At 43.4% G+C, this 19,876-nt stretch overlaps 1 protein-coding gene across 1 annotated transcript; it reads right to left on the bottom strand.

The window, feature by feature from the left end:
• Positions 1-1,798: 1,798 nt before the first annotated feature.
• Positions 1,799-14,358, bottom strand: GRL (transcription activator). The gene is made up of 24 exons (XM_048685370.2): positions 14,164-14,358; positions 13,638-14,064; positions 13,488-13,562; positions 10,851-10,931; positions 10,688-10,768; positions 10,500-10,582; positions 9,872-9,956; positions 9,366-9,491; positions 9,141-9,248; positions 8,913-8,957; positions 8,690-8,832; positions 8,238-8,370; positions 7,857-7,961; positions 7,698-7,776; positions 7,397-7,590; positions 6,457-6,602; positions 6,036-6,117; positions 5,810-5,920; positions 5,348-5,473; positions 5,150-5,265; positions 4,967-5,063; positions 3,573-4,570; positions 3,146-3,355; positions 1,799-2,586 (listed from the first exon to the last, which is right to left on the bottom strand). Exons 2-24 carry the CDS (start codon positions 14,004-14,006, stop codon positions 2,106-2,108), a joined length of 4,074 nt encoding a protein of 1,357 aa, XP_048541327.2. The 5' UTR covers positions 14,007-14,064; positions 14,164-14,358; the 3' UTR covers positions 1,799-2,105.
• Positions 14,359-19,876: the final 5,518 nt, after the last annotated feature.

Consider the following 19,876-nt stretch of genomic DNA (forward strand, 5'->3'; position numbering starts at 1 on the left):
TGAATATTGGGCTGCCACGGCATGGACGTGGATGTTGTTATTTCCGCCGGGGTTTAGTCTGGTATCCGCTCTCGCTCCACCTCCGGTGGGACTCGCTCCATCAAAGGCGAACGTTGTAAGTGAACATGCTTCTTCGGTTGCACAGTAAGGATTTGATTTTAATGGTTATTTTTTGGCGGTTAGATTAGATTTTAGGCCTGATTTGAACTGCTAGCAATGTGCGTGTGTAATTTGTGCGCTGATTCGATTAAATTTTAGGTTGACTTTGCATTGCTATGAATGTGCATTGTGCACTGATTGTGCATTCCTAGATTAGACACTGATCATAGCAATGTAGGTATGCTTGATATGTTTCATACATAGTCACTAATCATAGCAATGTGCTTGATATGCTTCATAGATAGGACTGGTCATAGCAATGTTCTTGATATGCATCAATGTAGGGTCATAGCAATGTAGAGTCATACATATGTGCTTCAATGTAGGATAATACTCCCTTTGTAAAGTAATATAAGACTTTTTTGCAGGGTAATATAAGACCTTTTTAGATCGATATAAAAAACTCTTATATTACTTTACAGAGGGAGTAGCAATCTAGGATCATACCTATGGGCTTCAATGTAGGATCATAGCAATGTGCGTCATAAAATAGGCTTCATTTTGCTTGTGCTATGATATTGACCCTTGTTAGGCAGCGGCGTTGCCTTCGCCCGTAGGCCCAAGCCAGCCCCAGTTCTGCATGCAAATAAAAACGAGGAGGAAAAAAAGATCCATCTGCGAGTGGTTCGGCTTTCTTTTTTCTAAGCAAGGTCGAACCTCTTGTGAGTGAGAAATAAGTAGCTGGTAGGAAGCCTGGGAGTTTATTTCGTTGCGTATAGTGCAGGTCATGGAAATAGAGAATAATTATCATTCTGATTGAAGACCCTACTTTTCATTTTTCTTTGCATGATGTTGTGCCTGTACCGGTCTGTCCTCCCTAGCCTTTCTCGTTGTCCGAGGGCTTTCTAGTATGTGCTGAGAGGGTGGTTCCACATCCTCATGTCGCTTGCTGCGAGCCTAGGGTGTCAAACTTGAGCGCAGGTCCAAGAGTTCAACACCGAGGTCGGTGTTGGGCGAGGCTAGAGTGGCTTCTGCTAGAATCACCTAGTCCGAGCCGGCGACATAGTCATCTTCAAGCTCTGCACTTTCGGCTTCAAGGTGAAGGTCTTCGAAAGGGGCAACTCCACTGTCAACCGGTGCCGCTGCATTAAGCATAAGTTCTCAATGCCTTATGAAGTGATAGTATTGGTGTAAGTAGTATATGTTGATTTTTTTTTATAGTATTGGATTAACTGTCGTGAAACTGATGTTGATTAGGGGCATGTGATGCCCAAGACTTGTGCTATTTTGATGAGGGGCTCCAACCCCTCATTAGCAGGCACAAAAATGACCATGGATTCAATGCAGACTACCAAACAATGTGGCCAAGCTAAGCCAGGCCACATATACAGGCAACCAAACAGGTCTTTGATCACCTAGTTCTAGTTAGAAAATAACCAAACAGGTCTTTGATGTAAATTTTGCTTTCGCATGGAGTTCTAGTAAGAAATTATTGCCATAGCTTATACTGCAGGTTTATTTGTATTAGCAGTTCGGTTCATTAGTTAATCCATGTTCAAGGAGATATATGGTTCATTAGTTAATCCATCGTTCAAGGAGATATATGGCTAGGGACAACCTTTTTCGGACGGAGGGAGTAGTTTTTAGAAGACCGCAAAATGCCCATATTATTACATAATTTAAAACAATTGACAGAAAATTAGCAAAACAGCAACTTTACAGTAAACATATACTAGGACATTTTTTCACACGCAAGTCGGCTCACATCAGTTTTCTGCTGACAGTCAAGCCTGAGTACCAACAAATATTACACACACGATTACATGGGTTACAACAGCACTAGGTACATGTACATACATCTCCCTCTGATGTCAAGCAATTAAAAACAACTACAAAAGAATGGGCATCTGCTCTAGCAAGATTCCATCGGCTCAGTACTAGATACAGCGCTTGCACTTTTGTGAAGGCAAGCACACAGAATGGTCCTGCAGTGAAAAAATGAAGGGCTATTTGTAGGACAGAGGGCCAGATCTTGACACAGCAAACCTTTGTAGTGAGCCGGCACCATGGCTTCCAGAGCTTGAACCCTCGACGAACTTCGCTTTCCTGCTCGCACCGTAGTCGAGTGGCCCAGAACGCCTCATACTTCGTAGCTGCCTCTCTCCGGTTCTTCGGTCCACTTCATAGCCGTCGTCGTGCTGGGAGCCAGATGAGCTGTGGTAGCCCGACTCGTAAGTGTGCGACCTGGGTGTTGTGTCCGATCGGTTCGGCCTCATTGATGGGGAAGCGTGCGCCAGAGAAATCAGAGGCGACTGCCTTGGGGATGGCTCCGTTGGTTCTGAACCCATTTGTGAAGCTCCGTACAGCTGGTGATAGATCGAACGCAGGATGGTGTAAGGTATGTGAGCTTCTAAGGTGCTCCTTGGGAGGTAGGGGGACAACTCACAGAGTTGATCAAGGAATATTAGCTTTGGAACGATGTGTGGTCTGCATTAAGATCATATAAAACCATCAAAAGTCGGCAAGGATCGGCTGTAAGCACTAAGTACATTGTAACCAACACAAACTACCAAACCATTAGCACACCGAAAATCTTGTTTGTCATAGTCAATAGATAGCATTTGAAACCAGGAAATTAAGAACCTCCTGCCCTCCAAAGCAACTGGAAGCAAAAAACCTCACCTACCTAGATGGTATTTAACGTATCAGATAGCAGTGATCTGGTTAGTTTTTGCATAAATGATTCTACTTAGGATTAGAACATGCATTAAAAAAAGTGTATCACCATCATGTTGGGCAGTATACCAGCAGCACCGAACGATATGCGAGTGTCTGGCTTTACACCTAGTATAGGTGCTACATCTAGTAAACCGTCAAACATGACTAGAATTCGACCGGATTCCAGCACCAGTACTTGTATGACAATCCTAGCCAACCAAATGACGTGCGCACCAATTGACACAAAACAAGAGCACTAGATGTCTAATGTAAATCCATTTTACCTAGGATTGACTTCGAGACAAATAGGATAGATAAAGCACATTACCTGCTACTGTCATTCCATGAATCCAGGACAATCCCAGCAGATAATTTCACATACAGTTGCATAGCAGATTTAATATTTGATTCAGCTGAGGCACGGCTCAGCAATTCAGTCTCTTGAAGCTCATCTGTATGCCCATTTGAAAGAGAATTTATTCGCTGTTCCTTCGCCATCCTAGTGTATTCACTTCCTCCAACCACAGCACTAACACACCTGTGCAAACACAAGAGGGCAGTCATACCTTAATAGCCTCTACTATGCAAGAACATTGTAAAATGTAACCAATATGAACCTACGAGAATCCTTAGGAAATTAGGCTTGTACATGTTAATCATATTATCGATGGAAGGGATATACATATTCTAGTTTCCAGCAAAAAAAATAGCCCTGCTGGAATCATATGAAACCAATAGGAATCAATTTTATTTACCTTGCTAGGCAGTGCAAATTGTTACTGAAACCACCTGTATTGACATCATAAACAGCACTGCTCCACATATTGGACACCATAAATGCAGAACAAAGATATGGAAGTAGGATCCAAGAATTATCACTAGCAGAAGTAGATTCTGCCAGAATTGAATGCACCCACTCGGCGTCATGTTTGTCACCAACACCAACACTGCTTGCAACCCTTCTCAATCTAATGATCTCGTTTTTATCAGGCGCCTCATCTGGCAACTGCATAGTCAACCCCTTGAGTAGAGAATATATAAGAGGTACTTTCTCTTCGAGGACTGCTCCGACAGCTTCTACCAACAGCTGACGGAAAGTTATTGCCTGCCCTGCCTGGATACAGAAGTCGGCCAACGCTTCAATATCAATTATCTGCCTTAGATTTGCATCTCTTTCAATCCTATCACCAGAATTTACACTTCCGGCCAGGCCTTCTAATGCATCACGATTGGACCTCAGTGCTGAATCGATACAATTTAACAGAGCAGAAGTATGTTCCCTTAGCATCTTATCCATTTTATCTATTCCATAACCACCAAAAAGACGAACAAGTGCTTTGAGTTCTCTTTTATCTGTAAATGATTCCGCTAAATATCCACCACCAATGGGCTGTGAGCTCCTGAAGCAACTATGAGTTGCATCAAAAACAACTCCGGTGCGAGATGCATCTCTTACTATGTTCTCGATGTACCAACTACATATTATCTCTATGGCAGATCCTCCTCCATTTGTCTCTACTGGTCTCTCAGATACTTGCAGGTTTGAGAACAGCCCAGTAAAACTTTCTGCTAGGAGCACTTCCCGTATACCTTCAGTAAGGTCCATACTGATATGCTGCTCTGCCAGATGGATGATGCTTAGGTGTCTTCTTAGGAGAGATTCTATGATTGATGGTCGCTGAAGGCAGTTATCAGTTCGAATCATGCTATGAAACCTTCTCCTGAAATTTCCTATGATGCAGTCTCTCATGTACTGTGAAATGTGAAGTAAAAAAAGTAAGTCAAACAAGGACACTTCCATATCTGCTGTCAGAAATAAATAACAGAAGCAATATTTTTTTTATTCTGGAAACAAAGACAAACATTAAGACGACCTTACAGAACAAGATAGTATTTGTGTTATGAGATCAGTTTCTTTTTCATCTTAAGATTATTATTTTACAGGAGAATAATAATATCACAGGTATCTTCACAACAACAGAAAGGCTACTGTAAAGTAAAGATAGACTGTCACATCAAAATCTCCTTCGTTTCAACCATAAAAAGAGACAACTCAAGCACATCTTTGGTGTAAGAAGAAGTGATAAATGATGCGTGTACTGTCTGTTAGCAAAATAAACAAAAATAGAGAAGCATAAATTGTACAAACCTCCCGGAGAACAAAAACATGGTTGAGAACACAAATAGGCTCCATGTCATTTAGCACAGAACATAGACTTGTCAGCCTTTGCATAGCAGCTTCCAGCCTGTTTTCATACATCGACAATTAAAGTTGAAGTTACGGAAACCCCATAGTATTCAAATAATGATAGGAAGTAGCAAACTGACTGACATCTTAACTGAAGAACTATTATCAGGATAGCTCTCATTCCCTGGTGCTGACAACCCTGGAACAGCTTTGACTCTTGTTACATTATTCAATCGTAGAGCTGCTTGTTCCGGCGAAAGCTGAAGAGTTTGGAAGTGAGGGTGTTAAGTAAGCAGCCTACATAAAGCTGAAATTATCAATATGAGCTCAGAAATTCTCTACCTGCATCTCCAGTGAGCCAAATCCACCTTCTGAATCAAGAATATTTATCAAACCTTCCAATCCACCCATGATAGACTCAATAAGGGATTCAACATATGAGATAGAATCTCTGCCAATTTTGTTAACCTGTTATAATATTCAGTAGTCAATATTTCAGACAAGAGAGGTGTGGTACATATAGTGGAGGAATCTTAGCATACATTAGAATCATAGTAGAACTGTGTATGGAATTATTGATGTCCATGACAATCTAAAGTCTATGTATCAGAACAGGTAAGTTGCTCGCTTTTGTATCAACAAGTAGGGCACTATTAAGGCCCATCTGTTGAAGCAAAGATCCACTGTGATGGTGGCCTTATCCTTTCACAATTCGTCATAGCTGGCCATTTTGCAAAAGCGCATCTTCACATTGTATTAAGCATCATAATACTGCACAATAACATAATGAGTTAAAATACAAACCTCTTCAGGAATAATTGCAGAAGCACATTCTGGAAAACTGCAAGCTGCTCCGAGCCATGCACAACAGTGTTGTGGACGGCCTTCTGGACCAAACATTGTGTTTCTGAAGACCTGCAAGATTCCAGCAAAATTCAACTAGTTATCGCCAAAAAAGTAAAGCTACTTGGAAGGAAAGAAAATTGCAAATATAATAATAGCATGGCAAACGTAAGCAAAATACACTTACAGTTGTGAGATGCTGATGATAAAAGTACAGTTTTTTAAGACTTCCATGTTTGGAAAGTTGGCTCTCAAGTTCGTCCACACATCTGTAAAAGAAGTTCATTCTAGTGAGATACAGCTTTGCAGAAGAATTATATCTCAGCATCTGCATTTCTTGTGGAAGGAACTAGCGAATTTACTACCAAAAGATTAGTACCAGAGCAACACGAAGATGGATGGATGTTAGGAAAAAACAGCTATTACCATATTATGTGGATTAGCACTAGCTTGTCATGATTATTAAATTATTTGTAGCAGTGAAAGAGATTCAGATAATTCAGGAAAATTATGGCATTCCCGTAAGTATTAGTAGTTAGCTAACAAAAATTGCAGCATCTTTGTCAAGATATTGAATTATTCAATTCAAAACGGCAACTTTCGATCACCTTGACCAACTGTATGCAGCATTGCCTTCTGAGACCAGGCCCTCCTTCCCAGTAGACATGGTGGCCTTCTCCAAGTGCCTTATATTTATCGAGGATCGTGAAGATGTGACAATCATCAAAATGGATAGCCAGTGCTTGCGCAAATCCTGCACCGTCGGATTAATAAGTTTAACAAATCCTATAATTAAACTCTATGAAATATTTAGCATATGTATGCATACAGTTAGTTACACCGGTTTCCTTGTCAAAGTTGCAAGTACTGATATTCCACTTGTTAATCTATTGAATGATCCATATAATAGTTATGAAAAAGTGCACCAATCACCTAGCCGCTCCCCTATGCACCGCTCTCTGTTTTAGTTGTGTCTCTATTGCTTTTTAGGGTTTACAGCAAGCAGTGGATAATGGTGTGTATTTTCACCATTTATTTACATACAATGATCAGGATGTACTCAACCAACCCAGGAAAACATGATTAAAATGATAAGACCATTAACAGATAAAAAAGGGGGAAATAGTTATCTGCAAATGAGAAAAATGTACTCAAAGACAAGCATGTGAACTTTCTATGCGCAGACCACAACAACAGGACTCTAGGAGAAAACTATACCGTCGGCATGTATGTTGAAGTGAACTCCATTAAATTCATGCCCACTAGAAAATATTGAAGCATAAGCAGAGACATAAAAACTGGAAAAAAATTGTCAGGACACTGAAACTTTCTGATTGTGCATCAAGTTGGTTATTTACTCGAACTGCAGGTGTGTGGAAAAACTAGTAACAGAAAACTGAACACAAAATTGTGTGTCTGCAAATATGTGCCTGCATGTTTGTGTATGTGTGCCCATCAATTATACAAGTTAAACTTTAATAGTGTTACCCTGTTAGCCCATGTGGCCAACCTGCATAATTAACAAAATGACCTCACGGAAACACTCACAGTTAAGTCACAAGTAATAGCAGGCACATTCTCCCCCTGAGGTTTTGGAATGTTCTCCAGACAATGGAGAACTTGCTGGAACAGGCCCTTCAGTGTAGCATCTAGATCAAGAGCAACCATGCCTGGGGTACCAAGTAAGAACCGTATTCTTCCAGCAGAAGATGATAAGTACGATAACGCATAGCCTTTTATTGCTGCAAAGATAACAAAGTAAAGAGTGTGATAAGGATCACTGTCTTATATGTAAGTTACACTGAAAAGGGAGGGGAGGGGACTCAAACAGAAACAGGTCTGGCAGAACCTGCTATATATTTACGGACCAGGCAACAAAGTTTGCCCATTCCATCTAATATGAAACCAATGGTTGGGTCAGTTGCATCCTGAAAGATTTTATGACAAAGTTAGAAAGGAAGGAAACAAAGGTTGAGGCCTCCAATACAAAATAAGTAAAATCACTAACAATGTCAACAGTTCTCCCTCGAGTAGATTTTGATGATGCAATCCCTACGTGTTGGAAGTACCAAACCACCTCACATTGTGCCAAAGCAAGAGCAGAAAATACCATCTGCAAGAATTTCGGGGTCATGAGATTATCACTGACAACTGGCCTGAATTTAGCTCATTTTTATATAGCCCCTTTATAAATCCAGTTAATTCATATAGGCTTTCATCCTAAGGAACAATTCTTGGCTTCTCTCAATCACTAGGACATGGAAGTGTTAACACTCGAATAGACTAATATCAAAAACAACGTCAAGATATCGTTCAATGTTAATATCAGAAATATGGTATATTTCCTTTGCAAGCTTATGTGTTACGACAGAGAGAGAAGGTACCAAACCTGAATATTGGGCGCCAGGAGGCTAGGTTGATCTGTGAAAAACAATACCATCCTTCCAACTTCCTGCTTAAGAAGAATTCTCCTTTCATGATGTATAGCATCACATGTCACCAATGCTTGCTCGTGCACTTCCCTGCAGGAAGTCGACACGACACAGAGATAGGTGTGAGGAAAAAGGAAATGCTAGGAGGGAGGAAATCTTTACTTGGGAAGAGAAAATAATCCCCTGAGGAAGGTCAAAACAGTCCACCAAAAATATTTTGCCTCTTATGCAAAGAGGATCTATGGACTTGTGACAAACGGAAACAAACAGGAATATGCAAAGAGGATGTCATCTTGTGAGAGATGGTAAATGCCTCAAATTACGCCAAATCCCTTTCTGTTTCAAGCTATCTCAGAGCAGAGGTACAAGTAGACGAGATGAGATCATGAAATTGTGAAGAACGACATACGTTAACATCTTCTCAACCTGCTTTGCAATATTGTATTCCATATCAGCTTCCTTTTGTTTAGTACGTCCAGATTTAGCCATTCTCTTTGATTCTAAAACTTTTGGAAGGACATAATGTTGATAGTTCTCGTGAAGTAAGATGTACTGCAGAAACAAACGAAAGCTTAAATTATTATATCAAACAACAAAAACTAACAGTATCCATCACATGAACATTGATTCACCTCATCTCTGAACAGAGGGAGTACTAAGTTCTCTTTAAGAACAACCTGAATAATACAAAAAAAATATTTATAAGATGCTAAGACACAACATAAGTAGTATCATGATAAAGTTCTCTAGACAAATAAGAATGAGTATAAACCATGAAACGTCATATCAACTTTCAGTTTGCATGTGTCCAGCACATTTCAGAAACACAACAAATAACAGAAGAAGAGCATAGAATGTACCATCGCAACATCTATACTGGTAACCCGAAGTAGTTCATCAGGGCAAACAAGATATCCAAGAAGAACCCATTCACGATATGACGTCACATTAGCTAGATCTTGGGCCCTCTGGCAAGAAACAGAATGATGTTATGACTCTAGTTTAAATACCTATTCTTTTATTGTATTTGGACACAAGGAAAGTGCACGTATTCATTTCTAGTCAATGTCAGTGAAACAACTAACCATGGGATGAGCAGAGTTCGTAAGGATGTCAGGATACCGCGGATGAAATGGACTGAGGAATCCTTCATTTCTTAACTTTTTTGTATCAGTTGAAAGAAAGATAATTGGGCCAACAGCCTCTAGAACCTGAGGAGCAAAATAATTTAGTCAAAGCGTGTAAGAGTCAACACAAAGTAACACATATGTGCAATAAAAGTACAATAGCAGAGAAAAATAAAATCAAATGCTGAGCACATTGACGGAAAGAATGACGGCTAACATGAACAAATCACGGAAGAACGAAACCAAACAGGACATATAATATATCAAAACAACCCTGACTGTCACTCTAAAACAGTATCCGCAATGCCTTTCACAATCATGGACTTGTAACCTTAGTGATAGAAGAAATCTTTATTGAAAAAAGTGGTAGAAGAAGTACACTTGCATGGTGAACATTTTATAGTAACTCGTGAAGCTTCACTTCCTAGTTATTATTATTGGAATGTACAAGCAGATGGTATCACCTCGCCAATACGCGGGCTCACAAAATTTAGATCCTCGTGCAATCCCTTGACAGGTGGATCATAAGAATCTACAAACTGAACCAATCTGTGTATAATAAAATAATCAAAATTAGTGAAAAGGTGACTAAAAAGGAATTTTGCTCAGTTAGCATGACAGATTTGGTGAAACGGACCCAACAATAAATGTCACTGAGATCCAATTCAATAGAAAATTAGCAAGTGCATAAGTTGCGTTCTTAACCATCATAAGATTAATATATTGAAAAACAAGCACCGCTAATGATTCGTAAAAAGATTCATACGTGTACAGTTGCAGATAAACTACAGAAGTGTTAGCAACTCAGGACTGAGAAGTTAGTACATTCTGGCTTTCAAATTTTGAATTAAATTACTGCATTGCCAACATGTTGTTTTTAACTTCAGAAGTAATCAATTATCATGCACAGGTACAATATTTGAGCAATTATAAAGTTTATATATATCCTGTATGTAGTACAACAATATTAGCACGTGAACCAAACAAATGATTTAAGCCAATTAGGAAACAAATACGGCATATACAAAAAGGCTTTGAAAGGTGGTGAGCACTTGTATTTACTAGTACAACCTAGCACCCTTACCACCTTACCGATGATAAAACTCACAATCACGTCCACCCTTTAGCATGACGTGCAAGATGTTGTAAACCTGGAGGATCATCTTTCTTGGTATCTATGAATTAGAACACCAGGCAGTTGTTACTGCAGACGAAACAGGTACAGAATATCCAGAGCCATTACATATTTCAATCAAGGATGGGATTAAGGTTATAATTACCTTGTCCGAGAAAAGGTTGACTCTCACAAATGAGCAAATTAGATCCATAAAAGCATGAAGAATTAAAGAGTTCTGATGGGGCTGCGAAAAATAGTGCAAATGCCATTATTTACAGATGCAGAGATGATAAGAAGTTACTTTGACCAAGACTGTGTTTCCTTACCAGCAATGTTATGACCGTACTACTTAGATCCAAAATTAGTCGCAGAACTTGTTCACGAAATTCCAACAAATCAAGAAGCAGCTAGTGGTGTGAAAAAAATTAGTCAAATGTGAAAATAAGAATAGAAGTATACTGCATGTGAGCACTGTCTTTTTTTCAATGTAAAAAATGCAATATAATGTAGTATATTATTGTACTAAAGATCAATTTCCTCTGGACATATTATTCTGAAATAGAATAGTTAACAGAATATAGCACCATTTTCAAGCTGATACTAACTTGTAGTTGGATCGCACTACAAGAGACGTGTCCGTCCAGGACAGCAGCAAGCTTTTGCAGGCATTAATTAGCTAGTAGTTTGGCTCTTACGTTTGCAGCCTGAATTGTGTTAGGAAACTTGTGGTTGCAAGTTGCAACTTCTTTATAAGGAGAGGATCGTAATCAATGAAAAGGCAAGCAATAGGGTTATCATCTGTCTACTACCTCGTGCTTCTCTCCTACGCCAGCACCCCTCTCCTATGTGCATGCTATTCTAGACACCACTGCATCTACCGCGGCTAGCTGGCGGTGAGGCTAGAAGCTAAAGCAGCCTGTTCACCACAACTATCTCCTGAGATCTTGTACTGGTCATGATAATTCCAGTTACGGAACCAACCAAAGTTTGACCAGTATTTTGGAAGACTTTTGGAAATCATCAATGTAACTCAAAATTTCTCCATGATTTGTATGGTTATTGATTGAAGGTCAAGGAGATTTAGGGGCAACCGACATAATTATGGTACCAAAAAATACTCTAGTGGAGCATTGTTCTCATCTCTGACTAATACAATGGAAAATAATAAGGACTTAAGGAGGTTGGAACTATAGATCTATGTCAATGTAATTCCATTTTTACAAGTCCCAACGAGGATGCCCGATTACAGGAGTGCAGAATACAGTTATAAAGCCCTATGTCAATGTAATTCCAGTTTTACAAGCCGGGGCAGCCTTAGGTCATCTACTATATCACTAAGCTCCCTAGAATTGGAGGCCTCTCATTAAATTGAGGTCACCAATTTGAAATTGGGTCACTGATTTTGACCGAGTCAACAATCTCTCACTCAATTCTTTTAATTGAGAATGCTCTATAATTTTGGGCCTCTCTTATTCAAATGAGAAATTCAATATTGAATTTGGTTCATGATCTTGACTGGGTCAACAATTTTCAAATCAATCAAAAGCAACCGGTCTATAAAACCATACCAATCCCGCGCACCCTCACCAATTAGAAAAAAGAAGCGCCAACATTTGACACTGTAGCACCAATATAGTACATGCAGTCATCGACGCAGAAAAATTCTCCACATAAATATAAGTTGATTAGCAGACAAACAAAATCACACTACGGAAAGGCCCATCGAAACACCACATCATATGAATAAAAAAAAAACACTCCATCATCTTTCCCACTAACCAAACCAAATACTCCATCTGTTTCAAAATATATGGTGTACTACTTCCGTCCTGGTTTATTGGTCCCCTACGTATTTTGTGCCAAATTTTGAACTTAGATTTAACTAACAAAATGTTAATGCATGTCACCAAAAATAGCATCATTGAAACCTATGTACAAATATGAATCCAAGGATATAATTTTTGGTCACATGCATTCATATTTCGTTAGTTAAATGTACGGTCAAAGTTTTACACAAAATACAAAGGGAACCAATAAAACAGGACGGAGGTAGTATTCATTTATGGAAAAGTCAAATTCTTTTAACTTTGACCAAGTTCAGAGCCAAAAATATCAACATCCACAATAGTACTACAACAACAACAACAAAGCCTTTAGTCCCAAACAAGTTGGGGTAGGCTAGAGGTGAAACCCATAAGATCTCGCAACCAACTCATGGCTCTGGCACATGGATAGCAAGCTTCCACGCACCCCTGTCCATAGCTAGCTCTTTGGTGATACTCCAATCCTTCAGGTCTCTCTTAACGGACTCCTCCCATGTCAAATTCGGTCTACCCCGCCCTCTCTTGACATTCTCCGCACGCTTTAGCCGTCCACTATGCACCGGAGCTTCTGGAGGCCTGCGCTGAATATGCCCAAACCATCTCAGACGATGTTGGACAAGCTTCTCTTCAATTGGTGCTACCCCAACTCTATCTCGTATATCATCATTCCGGACTCGATCCTTCCTCGTGTGGCCACACATCCATCTCAACATACGCATCTCCGCCACACCTAACTGTTGAACATGTCACCTTTTAGTCGGCCAACACTCAGCGCCACTCAACATCCACAATAGTACTAAGTAAATGAAATATGAAAATTCATTTCATGATGAATCTAAAAATCTGATTTGATATTATGGATATTGATATATTTCCACACAAATGTGGTTAAACTTAAAGAGGCTTGACATTTCAAAAAAACTAATACACCTTATATTTTGAAATAAATGGAGTAAAAAAATTATGAAAACCCAATGACATCAATGACGCAGCAAAGCGCGCCCAACTCTTCTAGTATATATATAAAGCAAAATATATCCTACCAGACCGCAGCACTAAATTGATACGTCAACAGAACAGAACAAAACTTGTTTACCCTGCTGATACAATTAATTGTTAATCTCGGTAGTTGGCGCATACCATGATCCATTGCTCTAGGTTTTGCATGTAACCTTCTGCGTTTTCATTCAAAGCATCAAGAGCAAACTTGTCTACCTGAAAAAGCATAGTGCCATAAGATTGAGCAAATTCCAGGTTGAGAGAGTACATCCGGGTGGTCGAGACACTTGCCTTTTCAAGCTGCAGCTTGTTGGGATGCTCAGGAAATTTCTTGGACAAGGTGATGCAAATTTTCGGGAAATTCGGCATAACACCAGCTTTCCAAAATGCCTCCGAGAATGTGTGCGTGTTTGGATCTGGGTAGTCCAGGATGCTGTTGAGCCTGTACATCTTGGCCAGCAGCCCTTCCGCGACCTTGGAGAGCTGAACCACTGGCTCCATCTGAAGGTGCCTCTGGCCACTCGATGAGGGCTGAGGCCCGTCAACGCCCATGGTCCTCCAGCTTGCTGACGCCGAGGGAGAAGACTCCTCGGCGGTCAGGTATTCCGACCACCGGGGCACGCTGTCCACCTCCTTGGATTTGAACGAAACGTGCGCCATCTCCTGTTGGGAGGGCAATTGCCGGTCCGCCGCGCCTGCCACCGAGCTTTCTGCCCAACTGACTCCGATTACCAAAACCTTGTCATGAATTATGCATTTTCCTTTAGGAGATCCAGGCTCCAACGAATCCGTTGGAAGAGCAAGCGAGCGAGCTCACCTGGCAGACGCACGCCTGTACGGAGGCCGGTGGCTTGCTCAGTGGAGCAGAGATCTCGCCGCCATTGCGAAGAAGCAGCTCCGTCGCTCTCGGATGGCTCTCCTCTGCTTCTCCTGAATGGGGGAGCAGTACGAGCAGTACAGCGACCTTACCCTTCTTTTACCCTTTTTTTTATGCTTCGTCTTTACTCCTACGCATGACTCGAAGGACCGTGGGCCCGAAGTTCTTGACTGCGTTTGGTGAGCGGCAGGGGGCATGACAAAAGGCCCGGATCTGGCCTGTAGCATAGGATAATTTCAACCTCGCCGGTCCACAAACCCAAACCCAAACCCTCTTCCTTGGTTGAATTTCTTCACTTTCACATTCAAAGCACTGGGCAGAAATCACATTGTATCAGCATCCGCAAGGACCATCGCAATGCTTTGTTTTAATTAAACAGTTGGATTCCCCTTGTCCACCAGTTTTGAGTCGACTGTTCCATGCTCGGGGAAAACCCCCGAAGGGGCGATTCCCGGTCCGTCCCCCCACCGGCACGCGGCGACCCGCTCTCGCCGCGTGAGCAGCTCGAGCAATCCGTCGACAGCCAACGGGTTCGGGGCCGGGACCCCCGAGCCCAGTCCTCAGAGCCAATCATTTTCCCGAAGTTACGGATCCGTTTTGCCGACTTCCCTTGCCTACATTGTTTCATTGGCCAGAGGGTGTTCACCTTGGAGACCTGATGCGGTTATGAGTATGACCGGGCGTGAACGGTACTAGTTCCCCTAGGGTTTCACCTAGGGTTCCACCTATCCTCTGGCGATCGTGCCGGAGTCCACGTAAATTCTCCCCGGCCGCCGGTCTTCTCTGGCCGTCGGTGAGATCTACCTTCTCCCGTCGTGTGTGCGCGCGTGCATGGCGGAACCAACGATCCAGGTGCAAGGAGGGAAGGAAGGAACGATAGCGGAGGCAGTAGCGATGGCGACGGCGGACCGGCCGAGCAGATCAGGGCTGGCGAAGGGGGTGAGGAAGAGGCTAGGAGGAAGGGGAGGCAGGATCAAAGCTCACGGGACGTGCGGAATCAATCTGAGGGGTACGAGGAGGAGTATGGCGATTACCATGGCCTCGAACCAGATCTGGAGGACCAATTCGCGGGGATGAAACTACATTGTAGGGAGGAGAAAGAGCTTGATTTCTCGGAGGAAGTGGATGAACTCATAAAGGATGTGCACTGGCTGGCTCTCTTTCGTGTACACACCACGGAACCTTTTAGTCATGCTGCACTTATGTCACAGATGCGTAATGCTTGGGTGGCGGCACAGTGGGGTTACCTTCAATGTCAAAGGCCCTAACTTATTTTTAGTTCAATGTCATTGCTTGGGAGATTGGAGGAAGATTATGGATGGAGGGCCATGGCTGTTTAGGAGGGCTCTGGTGGTGCTCCAAGAATACGACGGGTTTTCAGATGTCAAGGGATATAGACTAAACAAGATCCCGGTTTGGGCTAGAGTGAAGGGACTGCCTGACGGCCTTACGAGGAAGAGAGAGCTGGCGGAGAAAGTTGCTGCCAAGGTGGGTGATCCACCGTTCACTGTGATCATGAATGAGGGAAGAATCAACCCAGCTAGTACCCTCCGTGTCAGGGTTTATGTGGATGTCAACATCATGCTGGTCCGTTTTGTACCGATAACCTTGAAGGAGTATAAGAGGTACGGTGTCTACTATGAGAAGCTGCCAGATTTCTGTTTTGCATGTGGAAGAATGGGCCACCTAGCTCATGAGTGTGGTGACAGGGTGCATGACCCGAATACTTTTGAATGGGGGGAGTGGTTGCTTTGGGAGCCGGAGGGGCCAATAGTTCAAGGTTTAGGGGGCGAGGTAGAGGTGATGGAGGAGGCAAAGGTAGAGGGAGGGATGCTGGTAGAGGGGATGGAGGAGGTAGAGGAGGAAGGGGTCCGGTGGGTGGAAGAGGGAGAGGTGATTACAGCGAGGGGGCGTTTGCTGCTGATGCACAGCGAACGAAGAGGGATGGCATGGAGTCTGATGCTAGGGGCCAGATCGGTGAAGAGGGGGGTGAGAACGGAGCCCGTAAATGGCTGGTAGCGGCAGATGGAAGTGTAAATATTAGGGGCCATCCGGTCCCAAATTTAGCTGGCAAAGTGGCAGGGTTGGTCCTACGCATTGAGGGCGCTACCTCTTCAGGCGCCAACGATCCGGCGTCAACGCCAGAGAAGGTTCAGGTGGTGAAGCAGAGGAAGCAAGATGAAGGTATGGTTGTGGACGGAATGGAGCTCACATCTCAGGCGGCCTCCAGTGAGGAGGACCACCGAGCCCAATGAGGACCATGTGTTGGAACTGTCGAGGAATTGGCAGCCCTGCGACAGTTCGTGAGCTCCGCGGTCTTGTGGAGGCTAGTGCACCGTCGCTACTATGCATTGTTGATGTTGGGGAACGTAGTAATTTCAAAAAAAAATCTACGCACACGCAAGATCATGGTGATGCATAGCAACGAGAGGGGAGAGTGTTGTCTACGTACCCTCGTAGACCGAAGCGGAAGCGTTGACGCAACGTAGAGGAAGTAGTCGTACGTCTTCCCGGTCCAACCGATCCAAGCATCGTTACTCCGGCACCTCCGAGTTCTTGGCACACGTTCAGCTCGATGACGCTCCCCGGGCTCCGATCCAGCAAAGCTTCGGGGAGGAGTTCCGTCAGCACGACGGCGTGGTGACGATCTTGATGTTCAACCGTCGCAGGGCTTCGCCTAAGCACCGCTACAATATGACCGAGGTGGAATATGGTGGAGGAGGTGCCCCCTGCCCCCGTATATAAAGGAGCCAAGGGGAGGGGGCGGCCGGCTAAGGAGGGCGCGCCAAGGGGGAGTCCTACTCCCACCGGGAGTAGGACTCCCTTCTTTCCTAGTTGGAGAAGGAGAAGTGGGAAAGAGGAGGAAGAGGGAAAGGAAAGGGGGGGCGCCGCCCCCCTCTCCTTGTCCTATTCGGACTAGGGAGGGGAGGGGCGCGCGGCCACCTCTTGCCTCCTTTCCTCTTCGCCCTTAGGGCTCATGTAGGCCCAATAACCCCTGGGGGGGTTCCGGTAACCCCCCGGTACTCCGGTAAAATCCCGATTTCACCCGGAACGATTCCGATATCCAAATATTGGCTTTCAATATATCAATCTTTATGTCTCGACCATTTAGAGACTCCTCGTCATGTCCATGATCACATCCGGGACTCCGAACAACCTTCGGTACATCAAAATACATAAACTCATAATGAAACCGTCATCGTAACGTTAAGCGTGCGGACCCTACGGTTCGAGAACAATGTAGACATGACCGAGACACGTCTCCGGTCAATAACCAATAGCGGAACCTGGATGCTCATATTGGTTCCTACATATTCTACGAAGATCTTTATGGGTCAGACCGCATAACAACATACGCTGTTCCCTTTGTCATCGGTATGTTACTTGCCCGAGATTCAATCGTCGGTATCTCAATACCTAGTTCAATCTCGTTACCGGCAAGTCTCTTTACTCGTTCCATAATACATCATCTCACAACTAACTCATTAGTTGCAATGCTTGCAAGGCTTATGTGATGTGCATTACCGAGAGGGCCCAGAGATACCTCTCCGACAATCGGAGTGACAAATCCTAATCTCGAAATACGCCAACCCAACATGTACCTTTGGAGACACCTGTAGAGCACCTTTATAATCACCCAGTTACGTTGTGACGTTTGGTAGCACACAAAGTGTTCCTCCGGCAAACGGGAGTTGCATAATCTCATAGTCATAGGAACATGTATAAGTCATGAAGAAAGCAATAGCAACATACTAAACGATCGGGTGCTAAGCTAATGGAATGGGTCATGTCAATCAGATCATTCACCTAATGATGTGATCCCGTTAATCAAATAACAACTCTTTGTCCATGGTTAGGAAACATAACCATCTTTGATTAACGAGCTAGTCAAGTAGAGGCATACCAGTGACACTCTGTTTGTCTATGTATTCACACATGTATTATGTTTCCGGTTAATACAATTCTAGCATGAATAATAAACATTTATCATGATATAAGGAAATAAATAATAACTTTATTATTGCCTCTAGGGCATATTTCCTTCAGTCTCCCACTTGCACTAGAGTCAATAATCTAGATTACACAGTAATGATTCTAACACCCATGGAGCCTTGGTGCTGATCATGTTTTGCTCGTGGAAGAGGCTTAGTCAACGGGTCTGCTACATTCAGATCCGTATGTATCTTGCAAATCTCTATGTCTCCCACCTGGACTAGATCCCGGATGGAATTGAAGCGTCTCTTGATGTGCTTGGTTCTCTTGTGAAATCTGGATTCCTTTGCCAAGGCAATTGCACCAGTATTGTCATAAAAGATTTTCATTGGACCCGATGCACTAGGTATGACACCTAGATCGGATATGAACTCCTTCATCCAGACTCCTTCATTTGCTGCTTCCGAAGCAACTATGTATTCCGCTTCACACGTAGATCCCGCCACGACGCTTTGTTTAGAACTGCACCAACTGACAGCTCCACCGTTTAATGTAAACACGTATCCGGTTTGCGATTTAGAATCGTCCGGATCAGTGTCAAAGCTTGCATCAACGTAACCATTTACGATGAGCTCTTTGTCACCTCCATAAACGAGAAACATATTCTTAGTCCTTTTCAGGTATTTCAGGATGTTCTTGACCGCTGTCCAGTGATCCACTCCTGGATTACTTTGGTACCTCCCTGCTAGACTTATAGCAAGGCACACTGTGACGCCCGGTTAATCAAGCTACAGTAACCCTCTGGTAATGATGCCATGTCACCACGATTACTGTTGCTAATCTCGTGTTAGTTCAGATCCGAGCCAAATTCAAATTTCAATTAAAGTCAAACCTTCAAAGTTTCCAATAGTCAAATCAAAAATGTTCAAATTGTAGCAAATAAATCATAATCAATTATGGTGGAGGAACCACACTTTTATGAAATGATTAAATACTCTAAAGTGAATAAAACCATAGCAAAACAATTATTCAAATGATTTTAAATAATAAACAAATGTTAAACTAGTTTAATTGACCATCAAACTTTTTATGGTAGAGGGATGTTCTGAAATCTTATTTTAGGAGCTATGGTCATATTTTATAAAAAACTAAAATAAAGTGTGACTAAACTAAAACAGAAAAGGATAAATAAAAAGAAAAGACAAAAGGTAAAACAAAAAAAGAGACGGAAGGAAACCCCCATCTGGGCCTCGGCCCGACAGGCCGATGGACCGCCAGACCGGCCCACCCCGGCCCCCCTTAACCCCCCACTCCCCCTTGACCTAGAGTGTCCCCCCACCCCCCCCCCCACTCCCTCCCCCACTCGCTCTCTCCCCCCACTCCCCCGATCCAGATCGGATTGGGGCGACCACGCCCCCGCCCCCGTTGACTCCTCGCCCCTCCCCTCCCTCGCGCGACGCCCGCCGGAATCCGCGGCCACGCCTCGCGCCGACCGCTCCGCCGACTGGATCGATCCCGCCGCCGCCGCCTGGGACCACGTCGCCGGAGCCGCGTCGCCGCCCTCGCCCTCGCCGGACACGCCGCCTCATCCTCGGCCTCGCCGGACCTCCCCGTGCCCCTGCAACGCTGGTGAGGCCATCGGCCTCCGCCCCCCCTTCTCCCCCTGTCTAATCTCGCTTCCGCGCCGCCGTGCCCGTCTGCCCCTGCTCGCGCGCGTGCT

This window comes from Triticum urartu, chromosome 7A, assembly GCF_056163025.1.
Source record: "Triticum urartu cultivar PI428250 chromosome 7A, HENAU_Tu73, whole genome shotgun sequence".
NCBI classification, from domain to species: domain Eukaryota; kingdom Viridiplantae; phylum Streptophyta; class Magnoliopsida; order Poales; family Poaceae; genus Triticum; species Triticum urartu.

Coding starts and splice junctions, on each gene's coding strand:
- GRL (XM_048685370.2), bottom strand. CDS start 14,006: ATGGCGCACGTTTCGTTCAAATCCAAGGAGGTGGACAGCGTGCCCCGG. Junction 10,583..10,687: donor TCAACCTTTTCTCGGACAAG/GTAATTATAACC, acceptor TCTAATTCATAG/ATACCAAGAAAGATGATCCT. Junction 5,266..5,347: donor TTGGCTCACTGGAGATGCAG/GTAGAGAATTTC, acceptor CAAACTCTTCAG/CTTTCGCCGGAACAAGCAGC.